General features: G+C 39.2%; 1 protein-coding gene across 14 annotated transcripts in view; it reads left to right on the plus strand.

The window, feature by feature from the left end:
* KMT2C (lysine methyltransferase 2C) overlaps window positions 1–18,258 on the plus strand; it is a 197,994-nt gene that overhangs the window by 155,368 nt on the left and 24,368 nt on the right. For 12 of the 14 annotated variants that reach the window (XM_055803570.1, XM_055803574.1, XM_055803575.1 and 9 more), the window contains 15 exons: window positions 800–904; window positions 1,263–1,310; window positions 2,475–2,612; window positions 2,783–2,815; window positions 2,898–3,017; window positions 5,135–5,273; window positions 5,539–5,753; window positions 5,870–5,943; window positions 8,534–8,716; window positions 9,373–11,253; window positions 12,288–12,613; window positions 13,455–15,277; window positions 16,530–16,641; window positions 17,668–17,746; window positions 17,857–17,920. In XM_055803570.1, the coding sequence (XP_055659545.1) occupies window positions 800–904; window positions 1,263–1,310; window positions 2,475–2,612; window positions 2,783–2,815; window positions 2,898–3,017; window positions 5,135–5,273; window positions 5,539–5,753; window positions 5,870–5,943; window positions 8,534–8,716; window positions 9,373–11,253; window positions 12,288–12,613; window positions 13,455–15,277; window positions 16,530–16,641; window positions 17,668–17,746; window positions 17,857–17,920 (5,340 nt within the window). The remainder of the gene's footprint in view (window positions 1–799; window positions 905–1,262; window positions 1,311–2,474; window positions 2,613–2,782; window positions 2,816–2,897; window positions 3,018–5,134; window positions 5,274–5,538; window positions 5,754–5,869; window positions 5,944–8,533; window positions 8,717–9,372; window positions 11,254–12,287; window positions 12,614–13,454; window positions 15,278–16,529; window positions 16,642–17,667; window positions 17,747–17,856; window positions 17,921–18,258) is intronic. The other 2 variants (XM_055803579.1, XM_055803577.1) reach the window with 2 other exon arrangements.

The following is an 18,258-nucleotide window of genomic DNA, read 5'->3' on the forward strand; positions in this document are numbered from 1 at the left end:
CAAACTAGTTAATAAAACCAGATGGGCCATTTGGAGCCATTTCTCTCTAATTAATTGGATGTCAAGAAGATAATCATATCCAGAATTTGTTATTTAACAATAAATAATTTATTGCTAGGACCAGGCCAGTTTTTCTTAGACAACAACCAAACATGACATTTCCACCTCTGACTGTTCTCACTTCAGGGTTTCCTCTGATCTTAAAAATAGCATCTTGGTTTTTCATTTACTTATTACTGCCTCTTACTCTTACATTTCATATCCCTATTAGGGTGTAGTAACTGGTTGTAAGAAAGGCAGTGGTGGGCAGAGAAGTAACTGATCACTTCCTTACCTTTTTTTTTTTTTTTTTTTTTTTTTTTTTTTTTTTTTTTAATAGTCTTTGATTTGTTGTGAGCTGTGTCCTTTATAAAACCTATTCATTGACTTTTACATTCGTAGGCCTTTGTGTCTTAGAAGTTGCAAATTCTCACTAGGTCGGGGGTGGGGTGGGGTGGTTCGCCTCTGAAATCATCCAGTCTTTCTTCCCCATGACTGATTACATTATCACTTTTACTTTAAATGGAGAAAATACTAAACAATGGAAGCATATGAAGATGGCTACAGTACTGGCTGGGAGGGGCTGCTGGTCAGCCCAGTCTGTCACCCTCCAGTGACCTGCAGTACGTAACACACTATAGAAGGCCCTTATAGCCTGGTAAATTTTTGTTTGAGTTTATAGCTCAAACGATATAGTGCATCACCAGAGTCATGTATAAAAGCCACAACTGGTTGATTTTATTTATTGCATCTTATGCAGGTAGCACCGATGATCCTTTAGCCGATCTTTCTGAGGTCTTAAATACTGATGATGATATTCTCGGAATACTTTCGGATGATTTGGTAAAGTCTGGAGATCATTCGGGTATGTATGTTTATAAGGTCTCGCTGATATTTGTTTTCTTTTTCTCTATTATATATGTGTGTGTTGTATTGTATCTATAGGTTATACTCGAGGTGGTTTCAGATACAGTTTTCATATTTTAAGAATACCTTGCTTCGAGATGATTTTGTTGCCTTCTACCAAAAAAAATAAATCCCCAACCTTCTCAACATTTTTGTTTTACTTGGCTCTTTGCTTTGCTGCTTAAGAGAGAATAAAATGTAGCTGCCGTTGTCTATCATACCTGCGTAGCTTTTTTCAGCATGCAGCTTTTTCTTTACTTTTTTTTTTTTTGTTTTCGTGTTATAATCATCCATTTTATCTGGTTTGGGTCCTGTAGGTCTTGATTTATGCACTTTCCAGGTTGAGAACTCACCCTCCCCATTTGGTAAGAAACTAAACAATGGATGATCCATGGTTAGAAGTAGTCATCTTTCCTAGTGGTTTTAGCTGAAAGAACTGCATGTGTAGAAACTAGTAATCCTATACTGTGTCACTAATTCATGCTTTCATTTTCCACTCTTTCTGTGGTGTTTGAGTCTAACACGACCTATAAATTCTGCACTCCGCATTTGAGAGTACTGCGTAAAGTTTTGCTTACAGCTTTTAAAAACCTTCCTGAGTTTTGTGTTTCATGATACAAAATCAGACATTTTCTTGCTGCCACTGTTAATGGTAGTATTACTTCTAGTAATAGTGTGTAGTGTTTATCATAGTGGTATCTTTTGTAAATTAAAAGCATTTAAACAATGTGAATATATTAAGCATGAATAAAGCAGTCAGCATCAATTTTTTTGTTTCCACTGGATGATGATTCATCACCTGATGTAAAACATAGGTTGACAATAAGTAGAACAGCATGTTTCATTATTTTACGTTTGTTTTTATTTGGCTTCTAATTCAGAATTGTATTTTAGATACTGAAGTGTGTAGTTTGTTCTTTCAAAGATCTTTCTCACTTGAGAGATTTGTTGACTTGTAAAGGATGTTAGAAGATTTATGTAGTAAGTTATGTTTTCTCAGTACCAGCAAATCACTTTGTCTCATGTAACCCAGAATATTCAGTAGTTGTTTTTGAAACAGAAACTGCTACAACTTGTTTGATACTGACTACACTTCAGCAGCACTTCAGTAGATTTTTAATGTAATATTACAAGAATGTCTGGGGTGAACCTTAAAGTGCATGAGGATTAACCATATTGACTGCTAGCGTGATTGTTTTTAAAATGTGAAAAATAGTTACAGTGGAATTATATAATGAAAAATATACACTTAAAAACATGCTGTACCTACACTCAGTAGTCTTATTTCCCACTCTTCCAGTTGCATTCTACTCAATTAACATTCCTCAAACTGTACAGTAAACTGGAGGTAAATAGTGGGCAATTTTATTGGCTTATCTAATGAATGTCTTATTTTGCCTTTCGCATCTTAGAAAGTCTTGGTTTAATTGGTAGCTCAGTTCTAGGGAAAAAAAAAAGTTTAATGCTCTTTATTCTAAACCAATAAATGTTACTATTTATGTCTAACTTATTATTCTTTCTTCCTTCAGCTGGATTGGATATTGGTCCCATCTCTGATGATCCTTCTTCTCTGCCTCAGCCGAATGTCAGCCAGAGTTCACGGCCATTGAGTGAAGAACAGTTGGATGGAATCCTCAGTCCAGAACTAGACAAAATGGTCACAGATGGTAATTTTTTTGTCCTTGGTCTTCTAGAAGACTTAAGTAGAAATCTTTTATTTTTTTTCTCAAATTGCTTACCTATGTGCTGTAACATACCTATTTGGTCTTGCTTGCAGAATTGATTTTATTGCATTTTTTGATGATTATTCATTCTGTGCTGTCTTTACTTTGTCCAGGTGCTATTCTTGGCAAACTGTACAAAATCCCAGGTACATGTTCTAATCTTTGTTGTCTTTTATAAAATTTACTTCGTAAACAATGATGGCAAACTCATGCATGGTGTTTTTGCAGAGCTAGGAGGAAAGGATGTTGAAGATCTGTTCACAGCTGTGTTAAGTCCAGCAACCACGCAGCCAGCTCCTTTGCCGCAGCCTCCACCTCCACCACAACTTATGTCTTTGCACAGTCAAGGTATGTTCCTTCGTCACTTCTAAAACAGCAGCCTGGTCAAGAGAGTTGTGCATCTTTTAAATACTGGTGTGAAAGTAGGACATGCCTTACTTTCTGCTATTGTTAAATTGTGGAATCTGCTATGTTAGTTTATGAAATATTATTCTAAAACTGTTCTGAAGGGTGTATGTGAGTAACATACACGTAAACATCGCTAATAGAAAAGGACATTTATTTTAGATTTTTCTGACATATTGGAGCTTTTATTTTAGCTGACGCTTTCGTAGTTTTGAAATCTGTCTGTTGTAAAACGTGTGTTGTCTTCAGACTTCACTCTAATTACTTTTGAGTACCTCCTCAAGGGTAAGGAAGGAGTCTGTATGACAGCGATTTACTGAGTGTTAATTTCCTTTAAGGATTCAGTTTAACATATTAACTAGTCCTACCCAAATAACAGAGAGAAGGCTAAGTAATTTTGAAAGGTATCTGGGAGTTTAGTAGTAATGAAGAAAATAAATTCTAAAATTATCATGAGTTGATACGGCATATTCTTGCTCTTACATTGAAAGCAAGGGGCAGATTGATTTTGTTGTTGTTACCAGTATAGCATTATTTGTTCTTTTTTAGCAGTATGTGTGAGCATAATTAAATGCATTCTTTTCTCATCAGACATGATCTCTAGTGGATTTTCCCTGAACTCATGTAGAGAGTGCCCGTTCTGTTATATTGGTACTACAAAAAGTAATATGTAAATGGATTTCACCAGTGAATTAATCATAAGAAGAAAAATTATTATTTTCCTAGTTGGATGAATTTCCATAAAAAGGAAAAACTTAAAAAAATCTTAGAAAGGAGAGATTTTAAAGCAAATAATGAGGTGATTTGAAACAAAAGATAATACAGATATCACTGCCTGTTTCCCAGTTACTTGAGTACTTGGAAATAACTTCAGCATTTGAGTTCTGTGAGATTCTTGAACTTCTCCCTGTGGAACTGCCACAATTACAAAGTTTTAGATTTATAATTTGGTTCAGTTACGGTGTAATGATCTGTATGTTTCTGTGAGATAAATGCTTCAGTAATGGGGAAGCGTGCATCAAGTTTCAGCAGTTTCAAACAAAATTAATGCTGTCTTCTCATAAAGACATGTGATCCTACAGTGCAAACCAGGGGCCTGATTCTCCATCTTGTTTGTTTGCCAGGTCTTCACAGTTACTGTATACTGTCTATTTAGCAGCCATAATAAAGCACTTTCTCTTAAATTTTGAGTTACTTTCATCCAAACTATATTTGCTGTGTAGCATATGTAAACTTATAGATCAGAAAACAGTCTCCTAAAGCATGAGAGTGATGCAGTGTCATCCTACAGATGCATCTAATTCCTGAGCTACTTCTGTGCTTGTAAGAAGATACTGGGACAACAGTTATAATCGCACTTAAGTGACAGGGATTCAAAGGCCAGCGTTAGTTCTGTGTAGGAACATCTGCAAATACCATCTGCTGGAATGAATCTGCCTGTGCCACATTTGTAATATTGTAATCAAATAAATAAAATTTTCTGCCTTTGTACTGCTAGGCTGGACATTTAATTAGAAAATGCTGATGCTCATTTGACTAGATTTATCTGTTTCATTGGTTACAAATTAGAGTGTTAGCGGATAATGAGGCTTACTTTGGTACACTGCTCAGGAGTCTCAGAAGAGGAGGTATTTAATTCAGGTGGCTAATGATAATTCTGCAAGGACTGAAAACAGCCTTCTCCATGCTTGCTGCTTGGATCTGAGTATAACAAACACAACAGACTGTTGACCTTTAAGAACGTACCTCAGTATAAATGTGGTACCATAGCATGGGCTAATGCAAAACTTTTGGAAATCCATTTAAAAAAAAAAGATTTTTCAGACAAGAAAAAAATAATCTGTACAGAGATGTGATGCAGTAGGGAAAAAAACCCCTTAAGTCTGTAGGGAAGCAATGTAAACTGATTTTAAATCTCTTCCAAAAATGGAAGGTCAGTACTATAACATTTTAAAGCAGTTAGTTTTTTGTTAGATGAGACATCATTTCTTCACTGAAAACTTCAGCTTCTTCCTTAAAAGCAGTCACCCTTTAAAACAGTATTTTAAACTTCTTTCCAGGAGAAAATGCGTTTCCAAGAGTGCCCCTTATGAATGGTCTGATTGGCCCTAACCCTCATCTCCCTCATACAGCTCTGACTGCTGGAGGTGGACTGGGCACCTTCTCTCCCATTACACAGCAACCATATACGGATGCCAGGTAAGTCCAGATGGGAAATAAAAAAATACCCATTGTGATAAATAGCATTTATCACTTGGGGGGTGTTGTTGGAATTAATACTGTGATATTATTAGTATTTAGCTACTTAGCTCTTGACAGCCACTGCAAAAATGTCTGTATTCTTGCAGCCTGTTCACTACTGAAAGAGCAAACAGAATAAGTACTTTGCTAATTGTTTTTTTTTTTTTCTTTTTGTACTGAGAGCAACCTATCTAAATATCAAAACCCTGTTCTGATTTGTCAGGGATAAGAATCCAGCATTCAATCCAATGGTAAGTGATCCGAACAGCTCATGGGTACCATCTGCTCCGCCTTTGGAAGGTGAAGGTGATACAATGTCCAATGCTCAAAGGAGCACTCTTAAGTGGGAAAAAGAAGAAGCATTGGGTGAAATGGCAACAGTAGCACCTGTGCTCTATACAAATATCAACTTCCCTAACCTGAAGGAAGAATTCCCAGGTAAGTGGTTTACTGAATAACATTAAATATATTGTAACGATTTATGCATCTTGATTTGAAAGAATGTAAAATAGACTTATCAAAGCCTTGTGTATTAACACATTTTTTGACTGCAGACTGGGCTACAAGAGTGAAACAGATTGCTAAACTGTGGAGGAAGGCAAGCTCACAGGAGAGGGCTCCATATGTGGTAAGAACAATTACCCACCCGCGTTTGCATACTTGCAGCAAACATATATTTCATTCATGAGGTTTCATTTGGTTTTTTTTTAAATAAATAAAGTTGTAGGATTAGTGAAAGTTCACTTGAAAAATGCCTTTGTAATTTAACTTATAATTCTGAATACTTCTACCTGTATTCTTTGTTTTTCAGTTTCGGAATAAACTGCATTAGTATTGTGCAATGTAAAGACATTAGCTGACATGAGAGCATTTCTGGTTCCCACCATCTCTTTGCTACATTTGATTGATGCCTCAAGTTTTATTTGCTCTGTGTCCTTCTGCACAAGATCTCACCGGTTTCTTCAGAAGGATAGTAACAAATCATGATACGACTTTCCTCTCTTTCATCGTCCCCTCTCACTAGCCTCTCCTTTTTTTGCCCCATTAGAGTTGCTGAAGTCTTACTTGTTACATTCCAGAGGTTATGTGCTCACATCCCTACTTCCCTCATTTTCTTCTGTTCCATTGTTCTTGCCTTACTGTTCCCCTTCACTACTTACTCTCTTGTATTGCTCTGTGGTGGAAACTCTTTTGACATCATCTGCATTGTAGGGAGCATGAAGGACTCACATTTTCTCTCCAAAAGTGTTCACCTTCTTCACAGTTTGAGAACCTATATTATTCATTCTTATTGACCTTCCGTGCCATTGTTAACAAATATACTTTTCTTTTAATTTCCTGTCACGTTTCCATTCTCTCCTCATTCTCATCTTACCTTTGTTTCTTCACAACAGCAACTGGATAATCATTCTCACTTCATAGGTTTCTGTGGATTTTGCAGGGTTATGTTTTCATAACCTCTTAGCTTTGCCCCACCTGCATTTTTTTAATGTAGTCTCATTAGTAAGCAGATTTGATTCCCATGTATGTTGATGACTCAAAGCTTAACAGTACCAACATCATTTCCTGCTGTCCAAATTAAAAAATCCCCTTATCTCTCTGACAGCTTTTAGAGGATAAATCATTACCTCAAACTTAATGTGTGAAGTGGAGCTCTTGATCTTTCTGAACCACTTTCCACTTAAAAGAAAAATTCTTTATTGTTTTCTTTGTATCACTGAGGCATCGTTACTCTGCTTTTTATTCAAGCCTGTAACTTCAGCATCTTTGTACCTCTATGTCATCTTGTCCATGCTATATTTAATCCTGGTGATACCATCTGTGTAGTATTTATAAGATACTGTCCACTTGGATGAGTGAATTTTTATCCAGGCAGTTATCACTTTACAATTATTTCTGTTACCAGTTTTTTTTTTTCATTGTTCTTAACAAATGCAGTCCAATTCTTGTGATGGCTATCTAAAAAGGAGCTGCAAAATTATTTCCTTCATGTTCAGAAGGAGGGTGCATGCAGGTTCACACACACACACATGAGTATTTATGTAGCAAGAAGCAGTTACCTCCTCCAGAAGTTACAGTCCATATACTCTTGCCATTCAGCTGTTGCTACTGTTCCTGGCATTGTGCATGTGAGGAGCTTCTGTGGTACCTCTCCTGAGGGACTTACACTCTGTGGGAATGAGTAAAGGCTACCTTAGAAATGAAATTCAGAAGAGTGTTTGGAGGTTTTACTGTAGACTTCTCACTTTCCTTAGTATGCGCAAGTCCCATCACTTATAGGGGAAATGACACTAATTTTTCTGCTGCTGTGACCCTGGTGCTCTCATCCATGTTACTGTTTCATTGTTGGAGGGGAAGGATTAGAGCCTTTTCTGCTAGGCCACCCCTACTTGACAACTGCAAATAAAGTGGTGAAAAAGATGATGTGAGGGTATGATTCAGAAAAGAAATCATATCCTAGATTGGTGGTAAAACAGACCCTTTCAAACTTCTGTTAGATGCTTTAAAGTGTCAGTATGGCTGTAAAATGCCTCATTGAAGAGGAATTTGCTGTTCTTCCATCCAATTTTCCCTGATCTATAAGCCCATATCCTATGTTTATACTGCTAACTTAACACAGACTGAGATCTATAGAGGCTATTTAATGGAGTTGACTGTATTTTTCTTGTCATTGAAAGTCTTCACATTAGTGGCCTTTATTGATCCAAACATCATCTGCTGTGCTCAAGTCTTCAGATTGCAGACCACACCAATATGTGTTTTGAAAGGTAAACTGGTAGGATTCATGCTTTCTTGGCACAGCACAGTACCTGAACAGACATTCCTAATGTATAGAAAACCTCTGCGGCTAATAACTCCATTGTTCTTTCCATGTGTGTTAAATGCAGAATTTCTATAGAGATGAAGTATTTTCAGTTTGGAATTCCTTTTAAAGTGCAGAATTTTATCTGCGTAGGAACATAGGATCGTAGAATCATAGAATCGTTTAGGTTGGAAAAAACCTTTAAGATCAAGCCCCAGCTGTTAATGTAGCACTAGCAAGGCCACCACTAAACCGTGTCCCTAAGTGCCACATCCACAGGTCTTTTAATGCATGTGATTAAAACAGGCTTTACAGGTAATTTGGTGATAGATTTTTGTAGGAATAACAGATGCACTGTTCACACTTAGCAGAAGAAAATAAGGCTAACTACTTTTTTATATATATTTTTTCTCAGCAAAAAGCCAGAGATAATAGAGCTGCTTTGCGCATCAATAAAGTACAGATGTCAAATGACTCCATGAAAAGACAGCAGCAACAGGATAGTATTGATCCTGGCTCACGCATCGACTCTGACCTCTTTAAAGATCCATTAAAACAGAGGGAATCAGAACATGAGCAGGAATGGAAATTCAGACAGGTGTGTTGCATTAAGCGTGTTTTGCTATTTTTCTTCCAGCTTTTTACTGCGTCGTTGGAATCTGTTGTAATAAAATCAATTTTAATATTTCTTTATAGAAGAGTTTAAAGTCAGCCATTCTGCATAGGAAGAAAACAGATGCTGTCAGAAGAGAAGCTGTTTAGTAAATGTTAGAAAACTTTGGTTTAAAACTTTGACTCTTAAATCCTACCTATTATGGAAATAGATTATTCTTTCTCTGTATGGCTGGCTAGTGCAGTAGTTTGGTTTTATATACCCTGTACTGCAGTAATCTTGTCCTACAGGCTACTGCTTCAGATGGGGCTGGCTGTCTCTCAGGCCCTGTTTGCCTCACGTCAGTGCTGCATCTGTCAGTAACTTTCTGTCTTCAGAGTATCAGTTTGGAAAGCAGTGTTGCTCTTTAGGCAACCTGGGGAATGCTTTTTCCCAGGCAATCAAGGTGTATGTCAAGGTAACTGAACTTTGCAAATAGCTAAACACTCTGCTTCCATTGCATTTAAACTTTGCAATTTACAATTATTTATAATTGATCTGTGACGTGTCCTAAAGTTTTAGTTACAGATTCGGTCATTAGAAAGATTTTGTATACCCTGGACTTACAAGTGTGACCTTTTTTCCTCGTAATTTTAAAACAGCAAATGCGGCAAAAAAGTAAGCAGCAAGCCAAAATAGAAGCCACGCAGAAGCTTGAACAAGTGAAAAATGAGCAGCAGCAACAGCAGCAGCAGCAGCAGCAGCAGCAGTTTGGTTCACAACAGCTTCTGAACCAGTCTGGCTCAGACACACCTAGCAGTGGGATCCAGAGCCCCTTAACGCCACAGACTGGCAATGGAAGTATGTCTCCTGCACAACAGACATTCCATAAGGATCTATTTACAAAGCAGCCGCTACCTGCTACGCCTACATCAGCATCCTCAGATGATGTGTTCCTAAAACCACAAGCCCCACCCCCGACTCCAACCCGAATCCCGGTACATGATTCACTGTCTCAGTCTCAGACTCCTCAGACATCATCACAACAGATATTTTCTCCAGGTTCCACAAACACGCGACCTCCTTCTCCCATGGATCCGTATGCTAAAATGGTGGGAACACCTAGACCAGCACCCCTTAACCAAAATTTTGTTAGAAGAAATACCATCGCACCCTTAGATACCTGTGCACCACAGTCGTCCATTTCTAGGCCCATTCAGGTAACTGAACCGTCAGGAAGCAGGCCTTCACCGGTCAGGGATTCATGTTCTTCATCTCCAGGTAGCAGTGATCCCTATGCAAAGCCACCAGACACACCCAGGCCTGTCATGGCATCAGAGCAGTTCTCCAAACCGCTGGGGGTCCCAAGGTCGCCCATAGTTATGGAACAGTCAGGGAAGGTTCCTTTAACAGCTGGAAGCAGCGATCCGTTTACTAAGCCGGCTCCTAGAACTGATGCGTTTCAGAGACAGAGAGTAACTTCTGCTGATGCATATGCACGGCCACCGTTGACTCCTACTCCTACTCCTGTTGATGGTAGCCCTGGACCTTTTAAAACGCCCATGCGCCCACCTCAGTCCCCACAAGATCCTTACGCATCAATGCCAGGTACACCAAGGCGCGTTGCTGTTGATCCATACGAAAGGCCCGCTTTGACACCAAGGCCGGTGGATAACTTTTCCCACAATCAGCCTAATGATCCGTACAGCCAGCCTCCCCTTACTCCCCATCCTGCAATAAAGGAGACTTTTGCCCATCCACCCCGGATAGTGCGGCAGCAGAGTGATTCTTTCGCTCAGTCTGGAGCCATTTCAAGGGCAGCTTCTCAGGATCCTTACTCCCAGCCTCCAGGTACTCCTCGGCCAGTTGCTGATCCTTATGCCCAACCTCCAGGAACTCCTCGTCCCACCACAGTTGATCCATATATGCAGCAACCACCAACACCAAGACCTGCTCAGCCAGCAGATTTATTTGCCCAGTCCCCAGCAAATCAGAGACACTCTGATCCCTACACCCAACCTCCTGGAACACCGAGGCCACTTCTCAATGATCCTTATTCTCAGCAACCAGCAACTCCGAGGCCAGGGATTCCAGAGAGTTTTAACAGACCTGCAATGTCAAGGCCAGGACTAATACCAAACAGGGATCCGTTCCTGCAGACGCCGCAGAACAGGTTGCAGGGCACTTTTGTCAGGCCATCAGATCCATGTTCTCAAACTCCCAGACCTGCAGGACCTGCAATAACTGATTCCTTTAGCCATGGTCCCACTGCTCCAGCACGTGACCCGTATGATCAACCGCCAATGACTCCAAGACCTCAGCCAGAATCTTTTGGAACCGGTCAGCTGGCCCATGATGCTGCTGAACAGCCACGGCCTGGATCTGAGGGCACCTTCAATGCATCTGGAAATTCTCCAATGAGTTCTCAAGGACAACAATTTCCCAAAGTTTCGCAAGTTCCTGGCCCGGCACCCACTACAGGGGTTACAGATACGCAGAATACCATGAATATGTCTCAAGCAGATACTGAGAAGTTAAGACAGGTGAGAAAAATGTTTAATACTGAAGGTTTTAAAATTTTATAAAGAGAAGAATGTCCCTCATTCTTGTTAATACTTGAAGTTTCTTGCTATTAAACATAGCTATATGATGTAGTATTACCTTCATTCACTTAGTGCTATCCAGGAGGACCAATTAACATACTACAGTATATAGAATATAGAACATGAGTAATTTTAAGGAGTTTGAACAAGATCCAGAAAGGAAGCAAAAGCTGTCTTTGAAGCCACTGGAGACGTAGATGATTGGTCTGTAATAGCTTTTTTATCTACAGTGTGTGTGGTGGGGGGGAACACCTTGAAAGGACAATTAATTCTGTCCTATAATAGATGAGATGTAGAACTGATTGTCAGTGACTTGTTAATTGACTGGAAAAGGGAGTATAGGCAAAGATCTCAGACTAGACATGGAACCATCCAGTTGGCTGCCATACTGAGGTGAATCCTACCGTTGGGCACTGCTCTGGAGGCACGTTCACTCCAGGTTTTTGTCAATGTTTGGCAAACAGCTCTTGCTGAGAAATAAAATTACATTCAGCTTGTGGAAAGCTGCTCGGTCTTTTGTTTGGAAGAAGTAATGGGAACAATTGGTAGTATTTATCGTACAGTTTCAGAGTAAATTCTGTAGCTTTGATGTAAACCTCCTGCTGAATTTTCTGCCGGTGACTTCAGGTGACCTGTAGTCACCTTTCTCCCTCAGAATGCAGTTTTTTCATGCGGTAAAAGGGCCTGTATTACTGGAATAGAAAAAGGAAGAGATTTGCTTATGTTAATTGGTAAAATGGGTTCAAACTATACACTTTAAGAAGAGGTCTGGAGTTCAAGTTGCGTTACCAGCATCTTGCAGTATTTGATCCCTCTTCTAATTTCTGAGTTGATTACGTTACGATATTTTTCTTTAGCAATTGAAGAATTTTCGTCCTCCAAAAGGCTTAAAGTAGCAGACTGTAACGCTTCAAAAATCTGTCAATTGCACTGTCAAGCGCAATATTTTTTTTGTGTTTTTTTTTTTTTAACAGCGCCAGAAATTACGTGAAATTATTCTACAGCAACAGCAGCAGAAGAAGAATGCGGTTCGTCAGGAAAAAGCCTTGCAGGATGCAGCAGCTCCTACCCATGCAACTCCTCTTCAGCACTGGCAGCAAGACAACTTAAACCAAATTTTTAACCGCCCTCCTCCTCCTTATCCTGGGAATATTCGGTCATCTGTTGTCCCTCCAGGTGGGCCAAGGTTCACTGTATACCCAAAAGACCAACGTGGACCGTTTCCTGCTGATGGGCAGTTCAATAGACCCCAGTTCCCAGGCGATATGAATGCCATGGGGATGAGACCTCATGGGCTTAGGTAAGCTCTTTGATCTCTTAAACCCGGGGTATTATGGGGGTAATTCTACATTTACATAAATTGTTAGATAAAGGGTTGTGGGTTTTTTGATAAAAATCATGTGTTGTCTACAGTAGCTGGTAAGTCAGTATGTACGGTGAGTTTTCCTGTAAGTAGCGTTAGAATGTGTGTTTTACATGAACGCTGTTTTATACTGTCTTTTATTGGGAGTTAATCAGAAATAAAAATGGGGAAACAGCAATACCTGTGAAAACTGTGACCTGAAAGATCTTGTTGCCCGTGGTTCCAGGGCATTTCTTTTTCTTTTTCTTTTTTTTTAAAAAAAGTGACTGACTTTAGCTTTGATGTCTTAATAACGAATAAATGTACTATACTTGTTTGCATTTATAATGAATATGTAATCAAATGTCAACTTCTGTCTGTGCCATTTTTATAGAGAATGCTATGATGTAAAGTGAATGCGAGTATTGGCATACATTGTCATCTCAGGAATTACTGTTCTCGGTATTTTGGATTTATTGTGGTAATTTCTAAATCCACACATTTTTTGTGCTGAGTTGCATTAATACATAGTGTATTTACTAAGATAGTTCTGTCAGTTTTCTATCCATTATTATTATTGGAATTTAAAACAGCTTGTTTATTAAGCATAATTAAAGCAATTATTTTATTGTAGTCATAAAGCTCATTTAAATGTAAGCATAATTAGTCAAGATATTTATTTAAGTATTTTAATGAATGCATCTTGTAAAACATTTTGGTGAATAGTTATTTAGTCAAATATGCCAGGCTAGGCAGTTCTGAGAAAAAAGATTATTTAGTCTTGCATACTTTGTTTTAGATATGGATTTCCAGGAGGTGGCCATGGTCCACCATCAGGTCAAGAACGTTTCCTTGGTCCTCAGCAGCCAATGCAACGCCCTGGAGTTCCACCACAGCTGAGAAGATCTCTGTCTGTTGATATGCCTCGGCCAGTGAACAGTCCGCAAATAAATAACGGGTCTGGGATCCCTCAGCATTTTCCTCCTCAGGGAATTCCAGTTCAGCAGCACAATATATTGGGTCAGGCGTTTATTGAGTTACGCCACAGAGCTCCTGATGGGAGACCAAGGCTGCCTTTTAATCCTTCTGCTGCAAATGTTATGGACGCAGCAGCAGCACATCAGCGACACGCAGGGTTTATCCCCAGGCAGGAATTTCCAGGCCCAAGACAGGCAGAACCACTGAGACATAATTCTCAAGGTATACCTAACCAGCTGCAGATGTCTACAAGTTTGGAGCATATGTCACAGTCCCAGCAGGATCAAATCAATCCTGACAACCCACCTGCACTTGTCATACGTTCTCTAAGTCATCCACCAGTTACTGATGCATTCCCAGGACCATCTTTGTCTACATCTGCACCAAGTGACGAATCTGCAAATTTACAGATTCCCAACCAGCCGAGTGATGGTCTAGAAGAAAAGCTTGATCCTGATGATCCTGCTGTAAAAGACTTGGATGTGAAAGACCTTGATGGGGTTGAAGTAAAGGATTTAGATGATGAAGATCTGGAAAATTTGAATTTAGACACAGAGGATGGGAAAGGAGACGAGCTGGACACTTTAGATAATTTGGAAACCAATGATCCTCACCTTGATGATCTTCTAAGATCTGGGGAGTTTGATATAATTGCATACACAGACCCAGACCTGGATGTGGGGGATAAGAAGGGAATGTTTAATGAAGAACTAGATCTCAGTGTCCCTATTGATGACAAACTAGATATCCAGGGCAAGACAGAAGAACCAGAACAGAAAGAACAAGGTGATAGAACTGTTTCCCCTTCTGAGACTCACTCTCCACAGAAGAAATCTGCTACAGAAAATGAAATTAAAACAGAAGTACTTTCCCCAAACACTCAGGAGGAAAAGAAGAATGAAAATGAAAAAAGCGATGGAAATGCTGAATCTACAAATACTCAACAGGCTGCTGAAGTGGAGTTAAAGGATGGAAAAAAGGCTCCTGCGCAGCCTGCTAACCCAGAATTCCCTGACAAAACTACTGCTGTTCCTAGTCAAGAAACAACTGTGCCTAGTCCAGATGCTCAGGGATCTGCTCCACTGCCTGTTCAAGGAGCAGTAAGTTCCTGCAGTATTTCTGGGTCCACGCCAGTCCTCTCAAGTTTGCTGTCTAATGAAGGCTCAGATAATGCTGAAGCAAGGACTCTAGGATCTCCATCTCAATCTTTGCCAACACCACAAATGAACCATGCGTCAGGTATTCCACAAACACTAATGACACCTGGTGGACAGATCTTGGAAAACACTTTAAATTCAAATTTGACCATGGTTCCACGAATGAACCATAATTTTTCTCAAGGGTCACCAAATCCAGGATTTATTCAGGGTCAGTCATCTAATCATAACTTTGGGACAGGACAGACATCTAATCAAACTGTGGCTGTAACAAACCGTCCTGGTCCTAGTGGCATATCTGGTCCCCAACAGATAATGCTCCCTCAACCATTAGCTCAACAGCAAAGTCGAGAGAGACCACTTCTGCTAGAGGAACAGCCACTTCTTCTGCAGGACCTTTTGGATCAGGAAAGACAGGAGCAGCAGCAGCAGCGACAGATGCAAGCCATGATTCGCCAGCGTTCGGAGCCATTTTTCCCCAATATTGGTATGTGGGTGATCTGTCTATGTTCTGGTTAGGTTTTCAAAAATACAACAATAAATAGTTAAATAATCTGAAAGAAGCAGGTAGATATGTGGAGCTTGAAGGTGGCATAACAAAAAACAACCTGCCCAGTAGGTACAATGGGAGTATGGGAATGGAGCATGTAGGTGGAATTCTGAACTCCATGACAAGGCTTCTGTTGACATTACCAGGATCAGGGTAACTGCATTACTGCTGATTTTTTTCCTGACATCAGCTCTGTTGCATGTTCTCCTTATACTTTAGGTTCTCATACCTGATATGGAGTAAATGCACATTTTTGCAATGTTCTGTGTATCTCAAGGGAAGGGATCATCAAAAGCTGTGTTACTAACTCGAAATCGAAGCAAGACCCAGAAACAGCACAAATAATTCTGCACGTACTAAAAGCATTTAAGATAAATTGTCATTTCCTGTTTAACGTAGCAGTTTGAACATCTAGAGCAAGACCATCACTATCATTTAATTGTTATTAATGAAATAACAAAATTTTGAGAAATATGTTAGTTGTAACTACACTGGTCGTCAAGGTTGTTTGTTCAAAAGACAGATTTAACCTACCTCCTAAGTCACAGCTCTGTATTTGTAGTGTGGCTAGAACATGCTGTAGCCACCCCAGGTAGCTAAGATGACTTCCAGAGGCCCTTTCCAGCCTCAGCTGTTCTGTACCCCCATTTATCCTACTCCGTGTGAGGCACCTGACAGGAGAGACAGCAAAAAGGCAGAGTTTACCATGCTGATGGTCTTTTCAGATGCTGCATGGGGTGTGTGCCTTTCTGCCTGTAGTGCTACTCATAATCACAGGGCGACTAAACCATTTTCTTAGTACGTTTGTGGCGATCTGTCAGTTTTGCCAACTGAACTCACAGAAACAACTCTTCTTCTTGATTCTTAAATCTGTAAATAGAATTTGTTCATCTGTTGGGTCACAAACCAACTTGGGTCTTGAGCCCTTCTCAGACTGACCTGCTTTTCTTTGTATGTTGTGGCTGAAAACAAGGACAGTTACCACTGGAGTGACTTTCCTTAGAGGGTATATGAAACTACATATTAACCATGAATTTCAAAGTGGAGAAGACAAGTAATGTGAAATAGTAATGCAATTACGTTGTTTTGCTGATGATCTATGCATGATCTAGCTCTAAACAAGTCAGTTCCAGTTAATAACGAGTAATGTTCAGCTATGTAATTCACTTCTGCTGTTTTTCTTTTATAGACTTTGATGCAATTACTGATCCCATAATGAAAGCAAAAATGGTAGCTCTTAAGGGGATCAATAAAGTCATGGCGCAGAGTAACATGGGGATGCCACCAATGGTTATGAACAGGTAGGCAACACTTGGTATCAATCTTTAGGGCTGCAAAATGTAAAAGGAAATGATAAGACCTAGGGGAAACTGTGCACAGCAAATGAAAAAATGTAGAAGTGGAAAAAGATCTTTTTGTCGTGTAGCTCGTAGTCCATGCTAATACAAGATGATGTCCTAAGAATAAAGCCGCTGTGGCAGTCGAAACTATTAAAAGTGTTAGAACACATCAGACTTGTGCTCCACTTGTAATGTCATTGGTCAAGCATGGTCAACCTGGTTTCATTGTTGATGCTTTTCTTGTTTTCCCACTTCCTAATTACGTAATAACACATCTCCCACGCACTGTGTTTTGAAAACTGTCGATGGCTGTGTAACAGTTAAACTTCATGTTGCAGCATATCATTTAATGCTAAGTATAATTAAGTTTTAGCCCAAGTAATGGAAGTTTCATCCTTTCTTTAAGTCCTTTCTGAGGACAAAAGGAGCTATGAACTGTGCAGACTTCACCATGACTGCCTTTACTGTAGGTGGGAAGTCTGTGGGCAGAAAGGATCTGCACCTTTCCTTTTTATGTAGCCCTTAAAACAGTGTGTTTTCTCCTTCCTAACATGTACTGCAGTGCTATATGATAATACGTGGCTTACTAGAGGCACACATTTACCCAACATCTAGTTGACTGCTGGCGACCATGATATCTAAATCCATTAATATTTTTTAATTTAAAAAAAAAAAATGATAATATATTAAAATACAAAAACAGAGGGATTTTTTATGTGCATCTTCATTTTTTAGCACAGTACATTATGTTTACTTCATCTCCCTAAAAAGTGTAGAATGCAATAGTTTCAACCAAGGGCAAAATGTTGTGGCATCAGATAAGAATTAATGTTCTGACATCAAAAAAGTTTGGTACAGTAGCACAAGCACATGTCTATAAATTATTTGGATGCTTTGTGTAAGTTCAGCATAATACAAAAGGTTGTCTCTCCCCTACAATATCCACCAATTGTAAAAGTTTTAATTTCACTTTCTGTTTATATATAGGTTTCCCTTTATGGGTCAGCCAGTGCCAGGAGCTCAGACCACTGAAGGCCAAAATCATATGCAGCAGGCAATTACACAGGTAATACAACTCGATGTGGAGTTTAAACAAAATAATGATAACTAGGTTTTGGGTTTTGAATTGAATCATGATTTAATATCCTTGTCTGTATGTTTTACTGAAATTTCTAGGACGGAAGTTTGACACCTCAGATTTCTAGACCTAATCCTCCCAATTTTGGTCCTGGTTTTGTCAGTAAGTACAGATGTACTAATTTATTGTATGTTGATGTTTCATTCTACAATTCGCTCTTCTTTAAAATAAAATATCCATAAATGGATCCTGTCTCTCAAAAACTCATGCTTTTAAAATTGAGTCATTTCATCATTATGATACCAACTAATAATGGAGTGCATCGTACATGTTATTAATTTTTTTTTCTAGAAGCTATCCTCAGAGAAACACCATGAGGAAAGAGGGAAACAGAACACACAGAAAATTAGTGTTACTTGAATTAATGTGAGAATAATAATCTATTAACTAACAGACTGCTATGTCAAAAGCTGGGTCTTTGCATTCTGAGCTCAGTGAGA

Source organism: Falco peregrinus, chromosome 5, assembly GCF_023634155.1.
Source record: "Falco peregrinus isolate bFalPer1 chromosome 5, bFalPer1.pri, whole genome shotgun sequence".
NCBI lineage: Eukaryota > Metazoa > Chordata > Aves > Falconiformes > Falconidae > Falco > Falco peregrinus.